Raw genomic sequence first — 16504 nt, 5'->3', positions numbered from 1 at the left:
GTGTGACCTTTTTATGGGCTAACATTGTATCTATGCAGGAAGCGTTCTGGCACAGTGCACTTAAAGCCAACACAAAAGCACTGCAGTTAGGTCCTCAAAACAACAGAAAATAAACCTTAAGTGTAGACAAAAGCTGCGTTTAAGTGGATATAGCACAGGTGAAAATCTAGCTGTTACTCTTCCTGTGTAGACAGCTGGATTAAAATAGAAGCCAGACGGTAAACTGAAAAAAACGCCTCCTGTGTAGACTCACCGTCAGTCCTGTTTTTCCAATAAACCTTCTTCATAGTGTCTGCTGACAAATGACTGAGAATAAAAATCAAAATATTTTCATTGCGTGACTAAAATACAAAGAAAGAAAGAGCGATGAGAGTGGTGGCCGCTGGCCGGTCTTTTGTTTAAATGAAGAAATGTCTCCGCCAGCAGCAGAAATCTGAACGTCCTGACTGCTCAGACGGACCGGTTTCGTCACTGAGGAATGGATGGATGGACGGGTTGAAGCTGCGGGGAGCTGCGTCCATTAGCAGAGCCTTCTAAAAGCCCACGCTTCACTGGGGAAATAATAAAAAGTCCAAACTTCGGCTGTGACCTGAAGGTTTCCACACTGACAGACAAACAGCTGCAGCCTTAAAAGAACTCTGAAAAACAAGGTCTGCATTCTGAGCTGCAGGCCTGATGTCTGTTGTGTAACTCTGAGTGGACTAAATATGTGGGACACAGGAAGTGCCCTTTTTTTTCTATTAAATTTAACTTCTTCATCAGCATATCCAAATTTGGGTTCGTACTCATTTAGGTAATTCAGTTTTAACAGCAGCAAACGCCAAACACGTCTTTTAAGAACACACATACCAACATTTTTTTAAATGAATGACTTAAAGGAATAGTTTGGATTATTTAAAGTGGGGTTGTATGATGAACTTATTGATAGTCAGTGTATTATCAACAGTACATGGTGGTCAGCATGCACTTAGTTTATTAGAGGGAAGTGTTTTCTGCTGTTATATCAGCTAAGTATCGCTCTCTTCACACCAACCAAACTCCATTTACAAAATCACTAATTTAACTTGCAGAACAAAGGAGTTGCTTCATCCTTTGTTGCCTTGATTAGTTGGTTAGTTTGTGTTTTTGTGTGACTTTAGTGTTTTAAAGTTTTCGTTTGGGTTCACAGAATTTGCACAGTAACAGAAAAACGATCTGATTGAGGCAGCAGGAGACCAGCAGCTCCTGTGTTCTGCAAGGTAAAATGACCAAAGGAGTCTGGTTGAAAGAGTGCAGTGTTTGTCTCACATAGCACGGGTTTCCCATCTGAAAAGGCAGTCTGACAGCAAGGTAAAGTCTCGATATATTTAAAATATAGCGTACACTTAAACTGGTGCCGACGACCTTCTGCTGTAGGTAATACACTATCAATAAGTTCCTCATGCAAACACACTTTAAAGTCATTGATATGCATCATTATTATTCTCTCATATTCAATCTGTGTCCTTATTTATTTACTTTCCTTTGAAAGCTTCTTGTTAGTATAATGCTTGAATATTGTTTTATTGTTACCGACTCTCCTTGATTTAGGATAATATTTTTAGAAAAGCAAATATACCAGTTGTGTTTCAGTAGACAGAAAAACAAATAGTGGAGGATAAATGAGCTGCAGCAGACAGAACACAACCTGTTTTCTTGTTTTAAGCCCTCTAATGACATGTTTTTCAGATTAGATGATTTTGTTTTCCTCCGCTGCAGCAGCTCAGCAGACGACAGTTTGTTTTTGTTTATCAGCTTTTTTTTTTTATTACTTATTGATTTGTGTATTCCTGTATTTGCTTCAGTCCTTGATGGTTTCTCTGGTTCTGCTTTAGATGGTGAAGCAGAGGAGTGCAGCACAGGTATGAACCACAACACACTTTTTCCTCTCAGTCTGGATGATATTTAAAGGCACCACCAGCTCTTCTGGCACTTTCATTTGGATGTTTTCTGTTGTTTCTCATTGATTTTGGATTCCCTGGAATATCCTGGGATTCGAAGAGGAAAACTTTCAAAGTGGGTCAAAGTCGGGGAGTTTGAAGGTCTGTGGGAAAATCAGAAAATACAGTACATTCGTCTCTGGAATTATAATTAAATAAATATTCTTTCACACTTTAAAATTCACTTTAGTTCACTTTGGGTTTTCAAACAATCTGAAAATAGAAACAATACTTAAGGTAGCGTCTTTTTTGGATTTAGGCCCATTTATTATAAATGAGATTAGTTTGCATCAGCACAGACCAAAATCCAAATCATTCCAAAATGTATTTGTGAATATTTTAGGGCAACATGTAAGGAGACTGACTCATGTCAGACTGACCAGGGGTCAGTAACCTGCAGCTCTTTTCTCCAGTAGCAAAAAAATAAATGTGAAATGAATGATGTTTCTTATTTTAACATTTTAATTTAAATTTATCATTTTTGTAAGTTTAAAGAGATTCTTACGGTGGCCAGTCTTTCTTTTTCTCTGTTTTACTCTGAGAGTTTTTTGGGACATTTTTTGGATTTGATATCAATATTAAGAAAATAAATAAATAAATAAATATTTAGCCGAGGGAGACTCAAGGTTAGAACTAGAACGTAAAATAGAACGAATATAATTGATTAGTCAATCGTCAAGTATTTTTATAATTGATTGATCACTTTGATGATCATCTTGAATAAACTGAATATCTTTGAGTTGTGGACAAATCTGGAAAACACTGATCAATATTTTTCATATTTTTTTAAACATTTTAGAGACCAAATAATTAATCAGTTAATCATGAAAATAATTGACAGATGAATTGAAAGTTGCAGCTCTGCTTCAGACTCACCACCAGAAACATTTAGAGGAAAAGGTTCTGAACTGAAGATGAAGGTTCAAACACATTTTAGTTGATGAAATGATAACAGAATAAAAGTAATAATAAAAGAAAAATGTTGAAGAATATGAGAATCATCGAGAATGATGAATGAAAATTTAGTCCCAGGGGGCCACTGGAGTGAGACAGGAGGAGCCACATGTGGCTCCAGAACCTCAGGTTGAAAACCCTCACCGTCATCTCAGAAGAAAATAGAGACTTTAATAAACGTGGCTCCAGACAGATTTTCTTTCTTTGTGGTTCTGTTGATTTTAAATGTTGCTGACCTCTGATATGTTCTCTTTTAAAATCCATTCAGCAGAATCTGAGCTGCTGTGAGATTTACAGATAATCACTAATGATAGATGCTAATATTTTAAAGGCCACCAAACCCCTGAATTTGGTGAACATTTTTAGAAGCCCATATCTGAACTTATGTAAAAATAAAGCAGAAAAGACTATTTAAGGCAATGTAACACAGCCTTTTGTGACTCTGACACTTTTCCACCCATGAACTGTGATGTGGTGTTTTCAAAATTTATTAAAGTTGTAGAAACTCTTAACTGTGTTATTTGTGTCGTTTCTTCACTGTGTGCGTCAGAGAGAAGCTGCGGTCACGACATTGAGCCGGTGACGCTGTCCGAGCTGAAGCGGTCTGATCCGGGTCGAGTTCACCACGTCAGAGTCCAGCTGAGATCCTACGAGCCCCGCAGACTCCACCAGGCTCTGAAACTCTACTGCAGCAAGTGCACATCTATGTAGGCTCACACGTAACATTAATATAAGATTAATACAGTTTTCTTACAGTTTCGTTCAGGTTTACTGATGTAAACATTTGCTGCTGTAGGTACAAAATTTAACATCTGCAGATCTGATTGCATGTCTCTGTCTGAGTCACTGTGGGTTGTTCGATTTGTAAAACATGAAGATAAGATAAGATGTTCCTTTATTACTCCCACAACGGGGAAAAGAACGGTGTTAAATATGAAGAAGGAAATTTAAAAGATGTGAACAATTTCAACAGAGGAAATCTAAAAATAAAAATAAGAACATTATAAACAGGGAGATATAAAAGATTGTCCTCTGACTCTGCTCTGTGATCTCAGGCAGGACGTCCCAGACGATGAACTGCTCGCAGGTCTCTTCTCTGAGGCTTCCGGAGACTCTGGACCCTGCAGTCCCCCGTCGTGGGCGATCTCTGGGCGGGTCGACGTCCCCGGACATTCCCGGGGATCGTTGAAACGAACTCTGAGTGTTCACCTGTCCACCCAGCTCGTGTCCGACGGCAAAACCAAGGAGCTCCTCTTCCTCATGGGTAAGAAATATTAAGTTTTTCATTCTGGCATCGAAAACACAAAGTCAAGTTCTGATCCTAAAATGAGACAATTAGAAGTTCTTCTGTCTTTGAAGGTTCGACTCTGGAGGAAACGTGTCGACTAGCGTCCGGCTACCAGAACATCGTACCTGTGAGGTCATCAGGAGGTCACCTGACTCTGCTCGACCTGTCTGCACCTTTCCTGTTCAGAGGCAGGAAGAGATACTACGGGTCAGAGATGAGCTTCAGATCAATCTGTGAACGGATTTACAGATAAATCTTGCCTTGAACAAGCAGCTGTGCCAGATGTTTTTCTGTGTAACAAATTCAGTGTTAATGAGAGAAAATGTTTGATGATTCTATAGATCATGTTAGTGTTTTATTCACGGTGAAGCAGCCCTGATGATCTCTTCTCTTTATGATTCCCTGCGTGTGTTTCAGGTGCCGGCGGTGCTCTGAGGCTGCAGTGAGGGAACCGTGTGCCGAAGGAGTCGAGCTGATCGATGAGAAGATCGTTGCAGAAGGTGAGAGAGAGTTTGGTTTGACTCTCTGACTCTGACGTGGACACACAGGGAAGAGCTCGCAAATGTCAGTTTCTTCTGCTGCCCCCAAGTGGCCAAAAAAAATCACCCAAAAATGCATCATCAAGTTCAGCAGCTGCAGCCACGACACCAGTAATCTCACTCTACCAAAAAAATCAAGTTTCTCAGTTGTTACTCAGACGTTGTTGTTGATGCTGTTTGTGTCTTCCGATGTCTCTTCATCTCTTTTGTCTTTCCTCCTGATTCAGAAGCTTCTGAAAGCTCCTCAGCTGATCTCAGTTTTAGCTGCAGGTTTTCCTCTGAAATAAATCCCACAGATTTGACGTCTCCGTTCTTCTGGTCTGCAGCTCTCGGCGTTCAGCTGCTGCAGTTCGTCCTCGTGATGAAGCTCGAGCTGCAGGACGCCACCGACACGCTGGACGTCTTCCTCTGGAGAGACGCCGTGAGTTTCAGATCACTTTTCAAGTCCTGCCCACTAGAGCTGCACGATTACTTAAAATTTCATTGAACTCTTTCAGCAAGTTTTTTTTTAATCGCAGGAGAATTTGTTAAAGTTAAAGTGTATGTGAAGAAATGTTGAATGAATAAATGTGTTGAGGCAGAGATGTTCTGTCCTACAAATCAGATTCTACATCTTCAGTTGGTACAGATTCCTGCAAAAACAAATCACACCATAGTCATTTTAACATGTTAATAATTGTTTATGTCATAAACATGTTGTCTGATGTGTCATGATGAGTTTACTGACATCAAATAAACATCTAAACTACATGATTAAAAACCACCTGATACAGTTTTTAAAGTGGTTTTAAGGTAAAAGTTAATGGGTGAAATTGATGGTTTGTGTGTTTCATCAGGAGACGTTCTTCAGGGTATCTGCAGAGGACGTAGCGGCCAATCAGGAGGCTCAGAACAGCATCCGTCAGACAATGGACTCCCTCTGTCCACCAGGGGGCAGCACTGGTACATCTGTCACTTAAGTTAAAACTCTTTAATCCAGGTTTTGTTCTCTGCTAAGAGATGATCAGATTCATCTATAAGGTGCTGTCCTGCAGTTCTGTCCATCCACCTGTGAGCTTTAACAGATGGTGGCTGTAATTTTCTAATTTTGATGTTTCCCAACTGAAAGAGGAGGGAAAAAAAGATTGTCAAGTTTTCTTTGGTGCTGTTTCAGGGTGCAGGTGACATTTTCAGAATCAGAAACATTTTAATCTGTAGGTTAATGTCATCCACAGTGAGCAAAGTGTTTGATGTTACTGAAAACTTCAAATGATCACCGGTGATTTCTCTGATTTCCGTCTCTGACGTCTTTAATAGGATGCAGATAAAATCTGCAACGGCATGATCAAGCAACAAAGCCTTGTGTTACCTGTTGCTATGGCAACACACAAACACGGCACACGGTGTGAAGGTGACAGAAGAAACCTCTGTGATTGAATGTCTGCTGTTGATCAAACATCAATACTCAGAACAGTTTTTTACAAGAATACTTTGTACTTTTACTGAAGTATTTTTCTCGCACCAGTACTTTTACTTGTTACTGAGTAATATTTTAGTATTTTCAGCACTTTTTTTCACCTCTGATTAAGACTTATTACGCAACAGTTTTACTATTTTGAGTTGTGCCTCTTAAACCTGTGAGGTTGAGGCTTAAACTATATCTGGGGACACATTTCCGACTCAAGACCAGTTGAACTGAAGACAAAAGCCGTGACCTCGGTTGGAAATGCTGATTTTAGGATCAGTGGTCAAAGTGAGGGTTAAACAAGTATTAATGTTAAGGTAAGCCTCCAGGAAATGAACGTAAGTCAACATTATGTCCCCCAAAGTGGCAGAAACACGTGAGTTCAGGTGTGTTGTTTGTCCTCAGGTGAGCGTCCGTGGCTCGATTTGTGTCTGACGGCGTACCGAGGAGAGGACGACGAGGGACAGAACCAAACCTGCTATCAGATCTGCCACACCACCGTCACCAGACCCCCCTCCATACGGGCCGAACCCGACCCCGCCTGAATCATCTGAAGGTCAAAGGTCACCAGTAAACCTGCAGGGGAAAAAAAAATGTTGTGCTTTAGTTATTTTGTATTTTCACTTCCTTTGTAGTTTTTATTTGTATTTATTGTTTAAAACAAAATAAATGTACATAAAGTTTTGCAGTATTTTTTTTAAACTGCTGACTGACGTGTGAGGGAGTTTCTAAAACTTCAGCTGTTTCCTGTGCAGCTCACGGAGACTTTTAACAACTCCTTCAAAATAAAAGAGATGAATCAGAGTTTTCTGATTCAGGGACGTCTCATCAGCGTGACAGATCCTGGGTCAGTTATGTTTTTGCAGAATCTGCCCTGAGAAGAAAAAAATCAAATCAAATAAAACAGTGCCATTTGTCCAAAAATCTATAAGCAGGATTTCTGTATTTTCTGAACCTGAATTAAGGACAGAGAAATGTGGACACAGTCTTATGTCTTCAATCATGATCATGGACCAAAACAAAACATGCAGCAGTCGAAGCGTCTGACAGTTCAGAATTAATTAATGTGCCACTTTGGGCTGCAACTAGCAATTATTATAATTTGTTGATTAATAGTTGTTTGCCTATAAAATGTCAGAAAATGGTTAAAAATGTTATTTTGATCCGTGTTTCCCAAACCCTCAGATGACCTGTTTTCCCTCAGATCCAAAGATATTCAGTTTAGTGTCACAGAGGAGTAAATAAACCAACATATATCTACATTTAAGAAGCTGGAATCAAAGAAAAATTAGTCAAAGTGAGTAATCAGTTATCAAAATAGTTGGTGATTAATTTAATAATTGATTAACAGTTGATTAATTGTTGCAGCTCTAGTGGCACTGAATCGTCACTGATCAAATTAATTCATTTGTAATGTATTTTTCACTTCAGTGATTTTTCTCATCATATTTAGTATCATATAACATCATATATGACACCCTGAGTGGATGGAGATAAATCAAATGTGTCTGATGTGGATTTCTAACAAATCTCATTGTCATTATAAAGAACTGATATTAAACTGGTTCACGAAGTTTAAAAACCCTGAAAACTATGTGAAGAACTTTGTGTTAAAGTGAGAAAACAAAGTCATTTAGTTTGAAATCAGTCTTCACTGAGAATTTCTCAGTCCTGATCTGTGATGTTGCTGCTCCATCTGCTGGTCGACTGACAGAATGACACACTTCATAAAAGACTTATTGATCCTTTATTGATTTAAACTGGGTCCAAAGATGATGCACAGATACAGACAAAAGGAAACACAAATGGTAAGAGAAAACTAAAGTTATTCTTTATTTCTGCATCTGTTCTTCATGTTCTTATCTCTATATCTGTATTATCTTTACATTTCTTTGTTTACATCCTTCAAACAGAATCACCTGACCTACTTTTTGTCTAGAGGGAGGAGAAAGAGAAGGTGAGTTTGCAGAGTTTTGGTAAATTTTGTGGCCTTCATCTGTCTCTCCAGCCCAGAAACAAAGGTCTCCATTTTTTCTGTTTGTTCTCATGTTTACTGTAGAGGAGAAACATCTGAAGTCCCAAACAGAGTGAAGGTGGTCAAAGTAGTTCAGATCATGAGCTGTGGGCTCCGTGCTGACCTGACCAGGTACTGAAGACGAGCAGCCAGAAGAGACCACAGCTGTAAATATTTGGAAACACAGTAAATCAGTAAAACCTGTCAGTCAGAGACCAACTCAAACTCTTTTATATTCTCTTTAAGTTCAAATGTTGCACTTCAGATGAGTGACGTATGAGTGTAATACCCTGACTTTACACTAGATGGCTCACAGGACCTGTGAATATTTGCTCTGACCTGGAATTCAGTGGGAATCACTGATAATATTTCTTTACTGTCATTTGACTTCTTCACCAAACTGCTCAGGCACGCAGGGACAACTGAAACTTTATTCAGTAATAACGAGAAGAAATATTGTACACAAATACCACAAGTACACAGTGAATCCCTGTGTGTAATTTTCAGACAAATATTCCTACAATTAGTCTTCATCTAATAATAGAATATAATAGTTCACTGCAGGGGTTTTCAGTCTGGGGTCCTTGAGAGGGTTGTAGGGGGATTATAGTGATTCTCATTTGATCAGCGATTGACTGTGAAGACTTAAAGCACCTGCCCCTGCACAACTAGTTGAGCCACTGACAGCAAAGATGAGCCACTCGTCTCTCTTTGTGACCTGGTTTTGTTGTATATGTAGACTGGTGGGGGATGGACTGGGAAGCATGAACTTATGCAGCCATTCTTTAAGATAGCAGAGACGAACCAGAGTGTTTTCTTTGTTCATCAAGTACAGATTGATCTGAGGGTGTGTTTTTTTTTTTTTTTATTAATCTCTTACTAAGTAGTTGGAGTGGCTCAGCAGTTTTACAAGCTTCTTTGTTTCATTTCATGCATCAGTCAGCAACAAGTGATTAACTTATTTCCTTTACATGCATGTTCCTGATGCCAAAACCAATGATCTGTCTAATTTACCGTGTAAAGGTGTGACCTCAAACACACTTTATTATCACACAGTTTGCTTCTCAATAGTTGTTGCAGCTGTAGCTTTGATCTCCAGCAGGTCTGTGTCTCAGTACAGTCAGCTAGTCGACCCGCTGGTTGAAGAAGTTCACAGAGAAGTAGAATATTTCCCTCTGAGACGTGGAGGAGTCGAAGCAGCCGACCAACATTTTGACCAAAACTCATTTTAATTCAGTCTGTTCAAGTCAAGAGAGACGCTCATAAACACATCATGTTTAACACACACACACACACACACGCACGCACACACACACACACGCACACACACACACACACACACACACACACACACACACACACAGATCAAGTGATTTCCTGTAAATGTAGAGGGGAGGAGCAACACTGACCATGTGATCTGGGTTCATGAGAACAGGGAGGAACCTGAAAGTGAAAGTGTTCAGTCAGAAACTTCAGGTTCCATTTTGTGTGGACAGATCAGAGCAGACGGAGGAGAACTGAAGGCTGAGGCAGGGTGAGTGTTAATACAACATTTTTATGATTTTACTGTCAAAGTGTGTGAGTCAGTTTTCTCCCTGTGGACTGTAGAGGAAAGAAACGTTAGAATGAACTCAACAGTTTGATTCAGCTGTCGACACAAAGTCCTGATTGGCTGAAAAATTCACATGAAACCTGCTGAAACCTGAGAAAACAAAGAGATTTAAAGAAAACTGAGGTGCTTTATTATACTGTACACTGTGTGTGTGTGTGTGTCTCTCTCTCTCTCTCTCTCTCTCTCTCTCTCTCTCTCTCCGTGTGTGTGTGTGTGTGTGTGTGTGTGTGTGTGTGTGTATTTGCATATGTCCTTGTGTGTGTGTGTGTGTTTGTGTGTGTGTGTGTGTGTGTGTGTGTGTGTGTGTGTGTGTGTGTGTGTGTGTGTGTGTTACTTCCTGTGTTTGTCTCTTGAACAAACTTGTGCTCTGAGCTCACAGTCAGTTTTCCTGTTTCTCTCAGACTGAGTTCAGATCAGAAGATGAGTGTTTGTGTGGAGGAGGAGGACAGAGCAGAGTCTCCAGTGTCCAGCTGTCTGTCTCTGAAGAGTGACTGGTCCAAAGAGCCTCCTCCAGACTTGAGTAATGAACCTGGACCCTCAGACTCAAAGTAAGAGAACTGATAACTGAGTCATTCAGTGTTTCTGGTGATGTTGTAGAGTAACATTGTGCTTCATGATGACAGAAGGTTTTTGTATCACGTCTACACTCACCATACTCTCACCGGGGGACTACAGTATGTTTAAACATTATTAAATGAATCCTCTGACAAACCTCCACATTTGACAACAAGCTCTAGTTGTCAGATGTGTTTTAAAATCAGGATCTTTCACACATCCTGTTGTTGACATCAGCTCACTGTCCAGCAGCAGTAATATCAGCTCCCTACCTGATGTACTGTTGCTGACTGGACTGAACTCTGACAGGACGATCTCTGACCTCTAGGGTTGGGTATCATTTGTTTTTTATGATAATGGTGTCAACATGATGCTTTTAAAATGGTGCCGGTGTCTAAACAGTCCCTGAACTGATACAGTTTGATTTGAATTGTATTTCCGGTGTCTACGAGCGAACAGGCTGCCTGCTGCCAGAGCCATGTAGAGAGAGTGTTGTCACTAATGTTAACTACACATGTTTACTGATGTGTCTGTAACATCTGAACCAGAGGACAACTTTCAATCAACAGCTCAGGCGTGTGGCTCTGAAATGAAGCACCGAAATCTGTGTTGTGATTCGGTCCAGTTGGTTCTGGTCGTAAAGGAAGTGATGTCATATTGGTTCAGTAACCAACCCTACTGATATCTGTTGGATTCACTTTAAAAACTTCTAAAACACACAAAATTATTATTGTCACACAAAATGACTTTTTAAACTGAATTTATACAAATTTTCTCAGTGTATCTGAGACACAAATAATAATTTAAAATAATAAAATCAATAATTTGTCCCGTCTTCCTCTTAGTATCTGTGACAGCTGTCAGTCAGATAGAAAAGTTGTAATCTAATCTAAGAGGACTGATACAAACTGTTAAAGCTCCTGATTATCAACAGCAGCAGCAGTTTGTGTATTTAGAGCTTCATAAATGACTTTCATCAGAGGATTTATGAAGGATTCATGTGATGTGAATAAAAACATGTTGGTGTTTGCAGAGTTCAGTCCAACAGACAGAGAGCAGAGTCTCCAGTGTCCAGCTGTCTGTCCATGAAGAGTGACTGGTCCAAAGAGCCTCCTCCAGACTTCAGTAATGAACCTGGACCCTCAGACACAAAGTAAGAGACTGTTTTTACTGTAAACTGACCTGATGGAAGATGATTCATTAAGGATAAAGACAAAATGCTAAAATATTTATATTCATGATGCAGAACTATGAGTGCAGATACTGTTTCAAACTAAGATGGATCTTATTTTATTTCTTCATCAAAACAGCTGAGAACCTCCATTTCATCATTTAAACTTCCATAAAATGTTCATATATCTTTGCTCTGATGTTGAAGTCGCTGTAAAGATTTTTAAATCTTCAGAATCTGAGAAAATGATCTTGAGATGTGTCCAGATGGATCCATGTAGCGTCTGTGTCTGACCCCAGTGTGTCTCTGCTGGGGGTGAATTGGTGACAGTAATCTTGAAACTGAAGCTGCCGTCTCTGCTCTCTTCACAGCCTCCAGACTTCATGGACAGAAACAGATATTTTACCTCACAGAACAAGACCTGGACTGCAGACCGACAGTCAGAGCAGCACTGAACAAAGTAAGACTGCACATCTGTCCATCTTTCACATAAATAAGACTATAGAAGAGTAAAAAATAGACTTTATCTAATTATTCCAGGGGACGAACATGAGGGGGTCCCTGGTAAATCTTGTAAGGGGTCCTTGGTTTAGATGAAGAGCTGCAGCTCAGCCTGTCGCCTCTGCTGTCAATCAAACACCTACACTGACTGGAGAAGCACAATAAAAATCAGAGCCGATAAATGATCAGCTGATATTGACCTGTCACAGTTATAGATCAGTAATAAATAAAGTATCAGTTATAATATCTGATTGTTTAATAATTTAATTTGAATTCTTTGGTTAAATGCTCTATAAAAGCTGAAGTATATTTATGAAGTTTACACTACAGGTTATATGAACCTGTTTTTAAAATACAAAAACGTGAAATTAACAGTTATCTTATCAGTATCAGCCATGAGAATCAAATTATCAGAATCAGCTGAATAAAATCCACATCATGAATCTCTAACACGGACACACAGTCAAAGGAAGTCAGAGAAAAAGAGAGAATTTCTGATGTTTCCTTGAAACTGGACTTTATAACCTTTACTTCTTTATATATTCTTACATTGTTTTTTATTGGTAATGAAAATACCAACAGATTGTCTTTGTTTTGTCTCACAGCTTTTTTGTCTTTTTTAGTGGACGGTGGTCTGCAGGAGGTTTCAGATGAACATAAGATCAGTCTGAGGAGGAGATGTGAACATGTGACTGAAGGAAGTGATGAAACAGGAAGTGAAACCCTCCTCAACAGGATCTTCACTGAGCTCTACATCACAGAGGGACAGAGTGAAGAGGTTAATACCCAACATGAGGTGAGACAGCTGGAGACAACGTCCAAGAAGGAGACCCTCCATGAGACTCCAATCAAGTGCCAGGACATCTTTAAAGTCTTACCTGACCAACAGAGACACATCAGAGTGGTTCTGACCAACGGCGTCGCTGGAGTTGGAAAAACCTTCTCAGTAGAGAAGTTCACTCTGGACTGGGCAGAGGGTTTGGAAAACCAAGATGTCAGTCTGCTGATTCTGCTTTCGTTCAGGGAGCTGAACTTGATCAAAGATGATCAGTACAGTCTTCTCAGTCTGCTCCATGTTTTCCATCCAACATTACAGAAGGTCACAGCAGAGAAGCTGGCTGTCTGTAAACTTCTGTTCATCTTTGATGGCCTGGATGAAAGCAGACTTTCACTGGATTTCAACAACAGTCAGGTTGTGTCTGATGTCACACAGACGTCATCAGTCAACGTGCTGCTGACAAACCTCATCAAGGGGAATCTGCTTCCCTCGGCTCTGGTCTGGATAACTTCCAGACCTGCGGCGGCCAATCAGATCCCTCCTTCATGTGTTGACAGGGTAACAGAAGTACGAGGCTTCACCGACGCCCAGAAGGAGGAGTACTTCAGGAGGAGGTCCAGTGATGAAGATCTGTCCAGCAGAATCATCTCACACATCAAGACATCCAGGAGCCTCCACATCATGTGTCTGATCCCAGTCTTCTGCTGGATCACTGCTACAGTTCTGGAGGACATGTTGACTACAGAGCAGAGAGGAGAGCTGCCCAAGACCCTGACTGACCTGTACTCACACTTCCTGCTGGTTCAGACAAAGAGGAAGAAGAACAAGTACCATGAGGGACATGAGACGAGTCCACAGGAACTGACGGAGGCTGACAGGGAAGTTCTTCTGAAGCTGGGGAGGCTGGCGTTTGAACATCTGAAGGAAGGAAACATCATGTTCTACCAAGAAGACCTGGAGCGATGTGGTCTGGATGTCACAGAGGCCTCGGTGTACTCAGGAGTTTGTACAGAGATCTTCAAAAGAGAGAGTGTGATCTTCCAGAAAACAGTCTACTGCTTTGTTCATCTGAGTGTTCAGGAGTTTCTGGCTGCAGTCTACATGTTCCACTGTTACACCAACAGGAACACACAGGTACTGAAGCACTTCCTGGAGAAATACAGAGCCTCAGATGGTGGAAACAACTTATCTTTGGATGAGTTCCTGATGGGAGCCATGAAGAAATCCCTCAACAGTGAAAATGGCCACCTGGACCTGTTTGTCCGCTTCCTTCATGGCCTCTCTCTGAAGTCCAACCAGAGACTCTTAGGAGACCTGCTGGGTCAAAGAGACTCAGGAGGCCTGCTGGGTCAGAAACTCTTCAGAGGCCTGCTGGGTCAGAGAGACAACAGTCCAGAAATCATCCAGAGAGTCATCAACAACCTGAAGGAGATGAACAGTTATAAGATCTCTCCTGACAGAAGCATCAACATCTTCCACTGTCTGACGGAGATGAACGACCACTCAGTACATCAGGAGATCCAAGAGTTCCTGAAGTCAGAGAACAGACCAGAGAAGAAACTCTCTGAGATCCACTGCTCAGCTCTGGCCTACATGCTGCAGATGTCAGAGGAGGTTCTGGATGAGTTGGACCTGAAGAAGTACAACACATCAGATGAGGGACGACTGAGACTGATTCCAGCTGTGAGGAACTGCAGAAAGGCTCGGTAAGTCCAGATGTGATTATCAACATTATAAAGCAACAAAAAGCTGAAGCCTTCAGTATTAAAGAGACTTTACACACATGAACAATATAAAACTTCTACACTGTAAAAGTTTCCTTCAACTAGAATTAAAATAATAATAATGAATACAAATGTTTAATGATAATAATAGAAATAATTCAACATGTGTTAAACTACAAATATCTACAAAAGTCATTTTTTGTGTTTATAGTCATCAAGTCAGTGAAACAAGTTTCTTCTGTCGTCTTCTGTCTTTCTTTGGGTGATGGAGGTTTGATACAAATTCAGCAGAGAAATATGAGGACTTAAAAATGTTTTGACAGTAGTTTTATTTTTTACAGTGTGTGCACTATGTTTCTATAATGTGTCTGTTTATTGATCTTTTTATATTCAGACACACAGACATGTAATACTTGTGATCTGATGGAAGTTTTTTCACTTTATCTTTTATTCAGTTATTGCTGTCATATTTCTTCTCAGCAGTTTCTGATCTATTTCATATGAAGAACTGTTCTGTTTGTTTTTACAGTTTATTCCTAATATCTATAATTATTGATTGATTTGAGAGAGGATGTGAGGGGAGGCCATCCTCCCTCTTGAAGAACAAATCAAACATCCCCCTCTCCATCCTCATTAATAAAAGGTTTGATTTTACATCATTTAGTTCCAACAATGAAGATCTTTTCAGATGATTTGCTTCACTAGAAATGAGTTTGTTTTATAACCAGTAATGAAGATCTCTGTCTCTGGTAGTTCAGTCTGGGCTGATGTTGTTGTTCAGTTCAGAACTAACCCTCTTTTAGCAGGACACAGGAACTGGTTTGGTTCTGGAGGAGGTGTAGCACTTATTCACTGACAAACATCCTAAACTGTTGACACACTTCACTGCTGCGTTCACTGAGCGACGTCTGTGGATCATGTGGTCGAGTCTAAAGTAGTTCTAGTAGATTCAACTGCAGAAAGAAAGTAGCTCCTACATGAAACTGCTCACAACGAAGTCTGAGGATTAACCAGGTCATGATTTCTGGAAAGAGACGTTGTTGTTGAATTTTTCAGATGTATTTTTTGTCACTTTGAGCTCCACAGGACTCGTGTCATCCAGCTCTGTTATATTGTAGAGAAGGCAGACATCTCTACGGCCAAAACTAGGATTCAAGATTCTTTATTATTGTTCTGCTGCAGACAACAAGACAATGAAATTATGATGGAACTCCCTGAGATTAGAAAAGATACAAGAGAACATTAGAAAAATACATCAAGAACACAATATACAAGTATAGAAATATACAAATATTAAAATGTATAAATGTAAAGGTATAAAAACAAAATATATCTATATATGTTTTTTCTTTAATTTTATTTTTCTACATTATAGATTAACACTGGAGACATTAAAACTGTGAAATATGGAATCATATGGAATTATGTTGTAAACAAAAAGACATAAAAATGAGGTAAAACACGTTTTTGTTTTTTCAGAATGTGTTTAATGTGAACAGGTAGGTGTTCATCCTGCCAGGCTCTCAGCCTGCAGCTCCTCCACCGGTGCCCACTTGTTAGCTGCAGGGTCATCAGCTGGGGACCACCGCTCATAGATGTTTGGCTCCTTAGCCCAGAACATCTCCTGGTGGCGGGGCAGTGAACAGGGACGTCTCCCTGCAGCTAACCTTCTTCAGGAGTTGTTTGCTCCTCATGCCTTGTCTCACCTTCTCAGTCAGAGCCAAAAGCTTGCCTTCTCTAGTGGGAGTTTGTGGGGGTGTGGGAGGGGGTTCAGGCTGTGTTCAGCAGTTTTACAGCTTTAGGGAACAAGCTGTTTTTCAGTCTTGTGGTATGTGCATGTATTTCCTGTATGGCCTGCCAGAGGGGAGGAGTTTGATGAGGTGGTGGGCAGGGTGAGCTGAGTCTCTGCTGATGTTTGAGGCTCTGCCCCGACATCAGGCCTGATAGATGTCTTCCACTGCCGCTG

The 16504-nt window shown here is 40.3% G+C and overlaps 2 protein-coding genes across 3 annotated transcripts in view; both read left to right on the top strand.

Annotated features, from left to right (window-relative positions):
- Window positions 1–6872, top strand: part of pot1 (protection of telomeres 1 homolog) — a 70744-nt gene extending 63872 nt beyond the window's left edge. Inside the window, exons 13-20 of the mRNA XM_084733734.1 lie at window positions 1854–1880; window positions 3463–3619; window positions 3968–4176; window positions 4272–4407; window positions 4618–4700; window positions 5066–5160; window positions 5576–5681; window positions 6589–6872. Coding sequence (XP_084589860.1) covers window positions 1854–1880; window positions 3463–3619; window positions 3968–4176; window positions 4272–4407; window positions 4618–4700; window positions 5066–5160; window positions 5576–5681; window positions 6589–6728 — 953 coding nt within the window. The 3' untranslated portion in view covers window positions 6729–6872. The remainder of the gene's footprint in view (window positions 1–1853; window positions 1881–3462; window positions 3620–3967; window positions 4177–4271; window positions 4408–4617; window positions 4701–5065; window positions 5161–5575; window positions 5682–6588) is intronic.
- A 1325-nt stretch (window positions 6873–8197) lies between these two features.
- LOC146317116 (protein NLRC3-like) lies at window positions 8198–14524 on the top strand. 2 transcript variants are annotated; one of them, XM_084733632.1, is made up of 5 exons: window positions 8198–8329; window positions 10211–10357; window positions 11398–11517; window positions 11907–11995; window positions 12642–14524. In XM_084733632.1, exons 1-5 carry the CDS (start codon window positions 8298–8300, stop codon window positions 14522–14524), a joined length of 2271 nt encoding a protein of 756 aa, XP_084589758.1. In that variant the 5' UTR covers window positions 8198–8297. The 2 variants fall into 2 exon arrangements, with proteins under 2 accessions (XP_084589758.1, XP_084589759.1); XM_084733633.1 differs by having other exon boundaries at window positions 8199–8329; window positions 12660–14524.
- Window positions 14525–16504: the final 1980 nt, after the last annotated feature.

The sequence above is a fragment of the Lutjanus erythropterus genome, chromosome 13 (genome assembly GCF_056507025.1).
Source record: "Lutjanus erythropterus isolate fLutEry1 chromosome 13, fLutEry1.hap2, whole genome shotgun sequence".
NCBI classification, from domain to species: domain Eukaryota; kingdom Metazoa; phylum Chordata; class Actinopteri; order Lutjaniformes; family Lutjanidae; genus Lutjanus; species Lutjanus erythropterus.
This window is presented reverse-complemented; position numbering and strand designations above follow the sequence as displayed.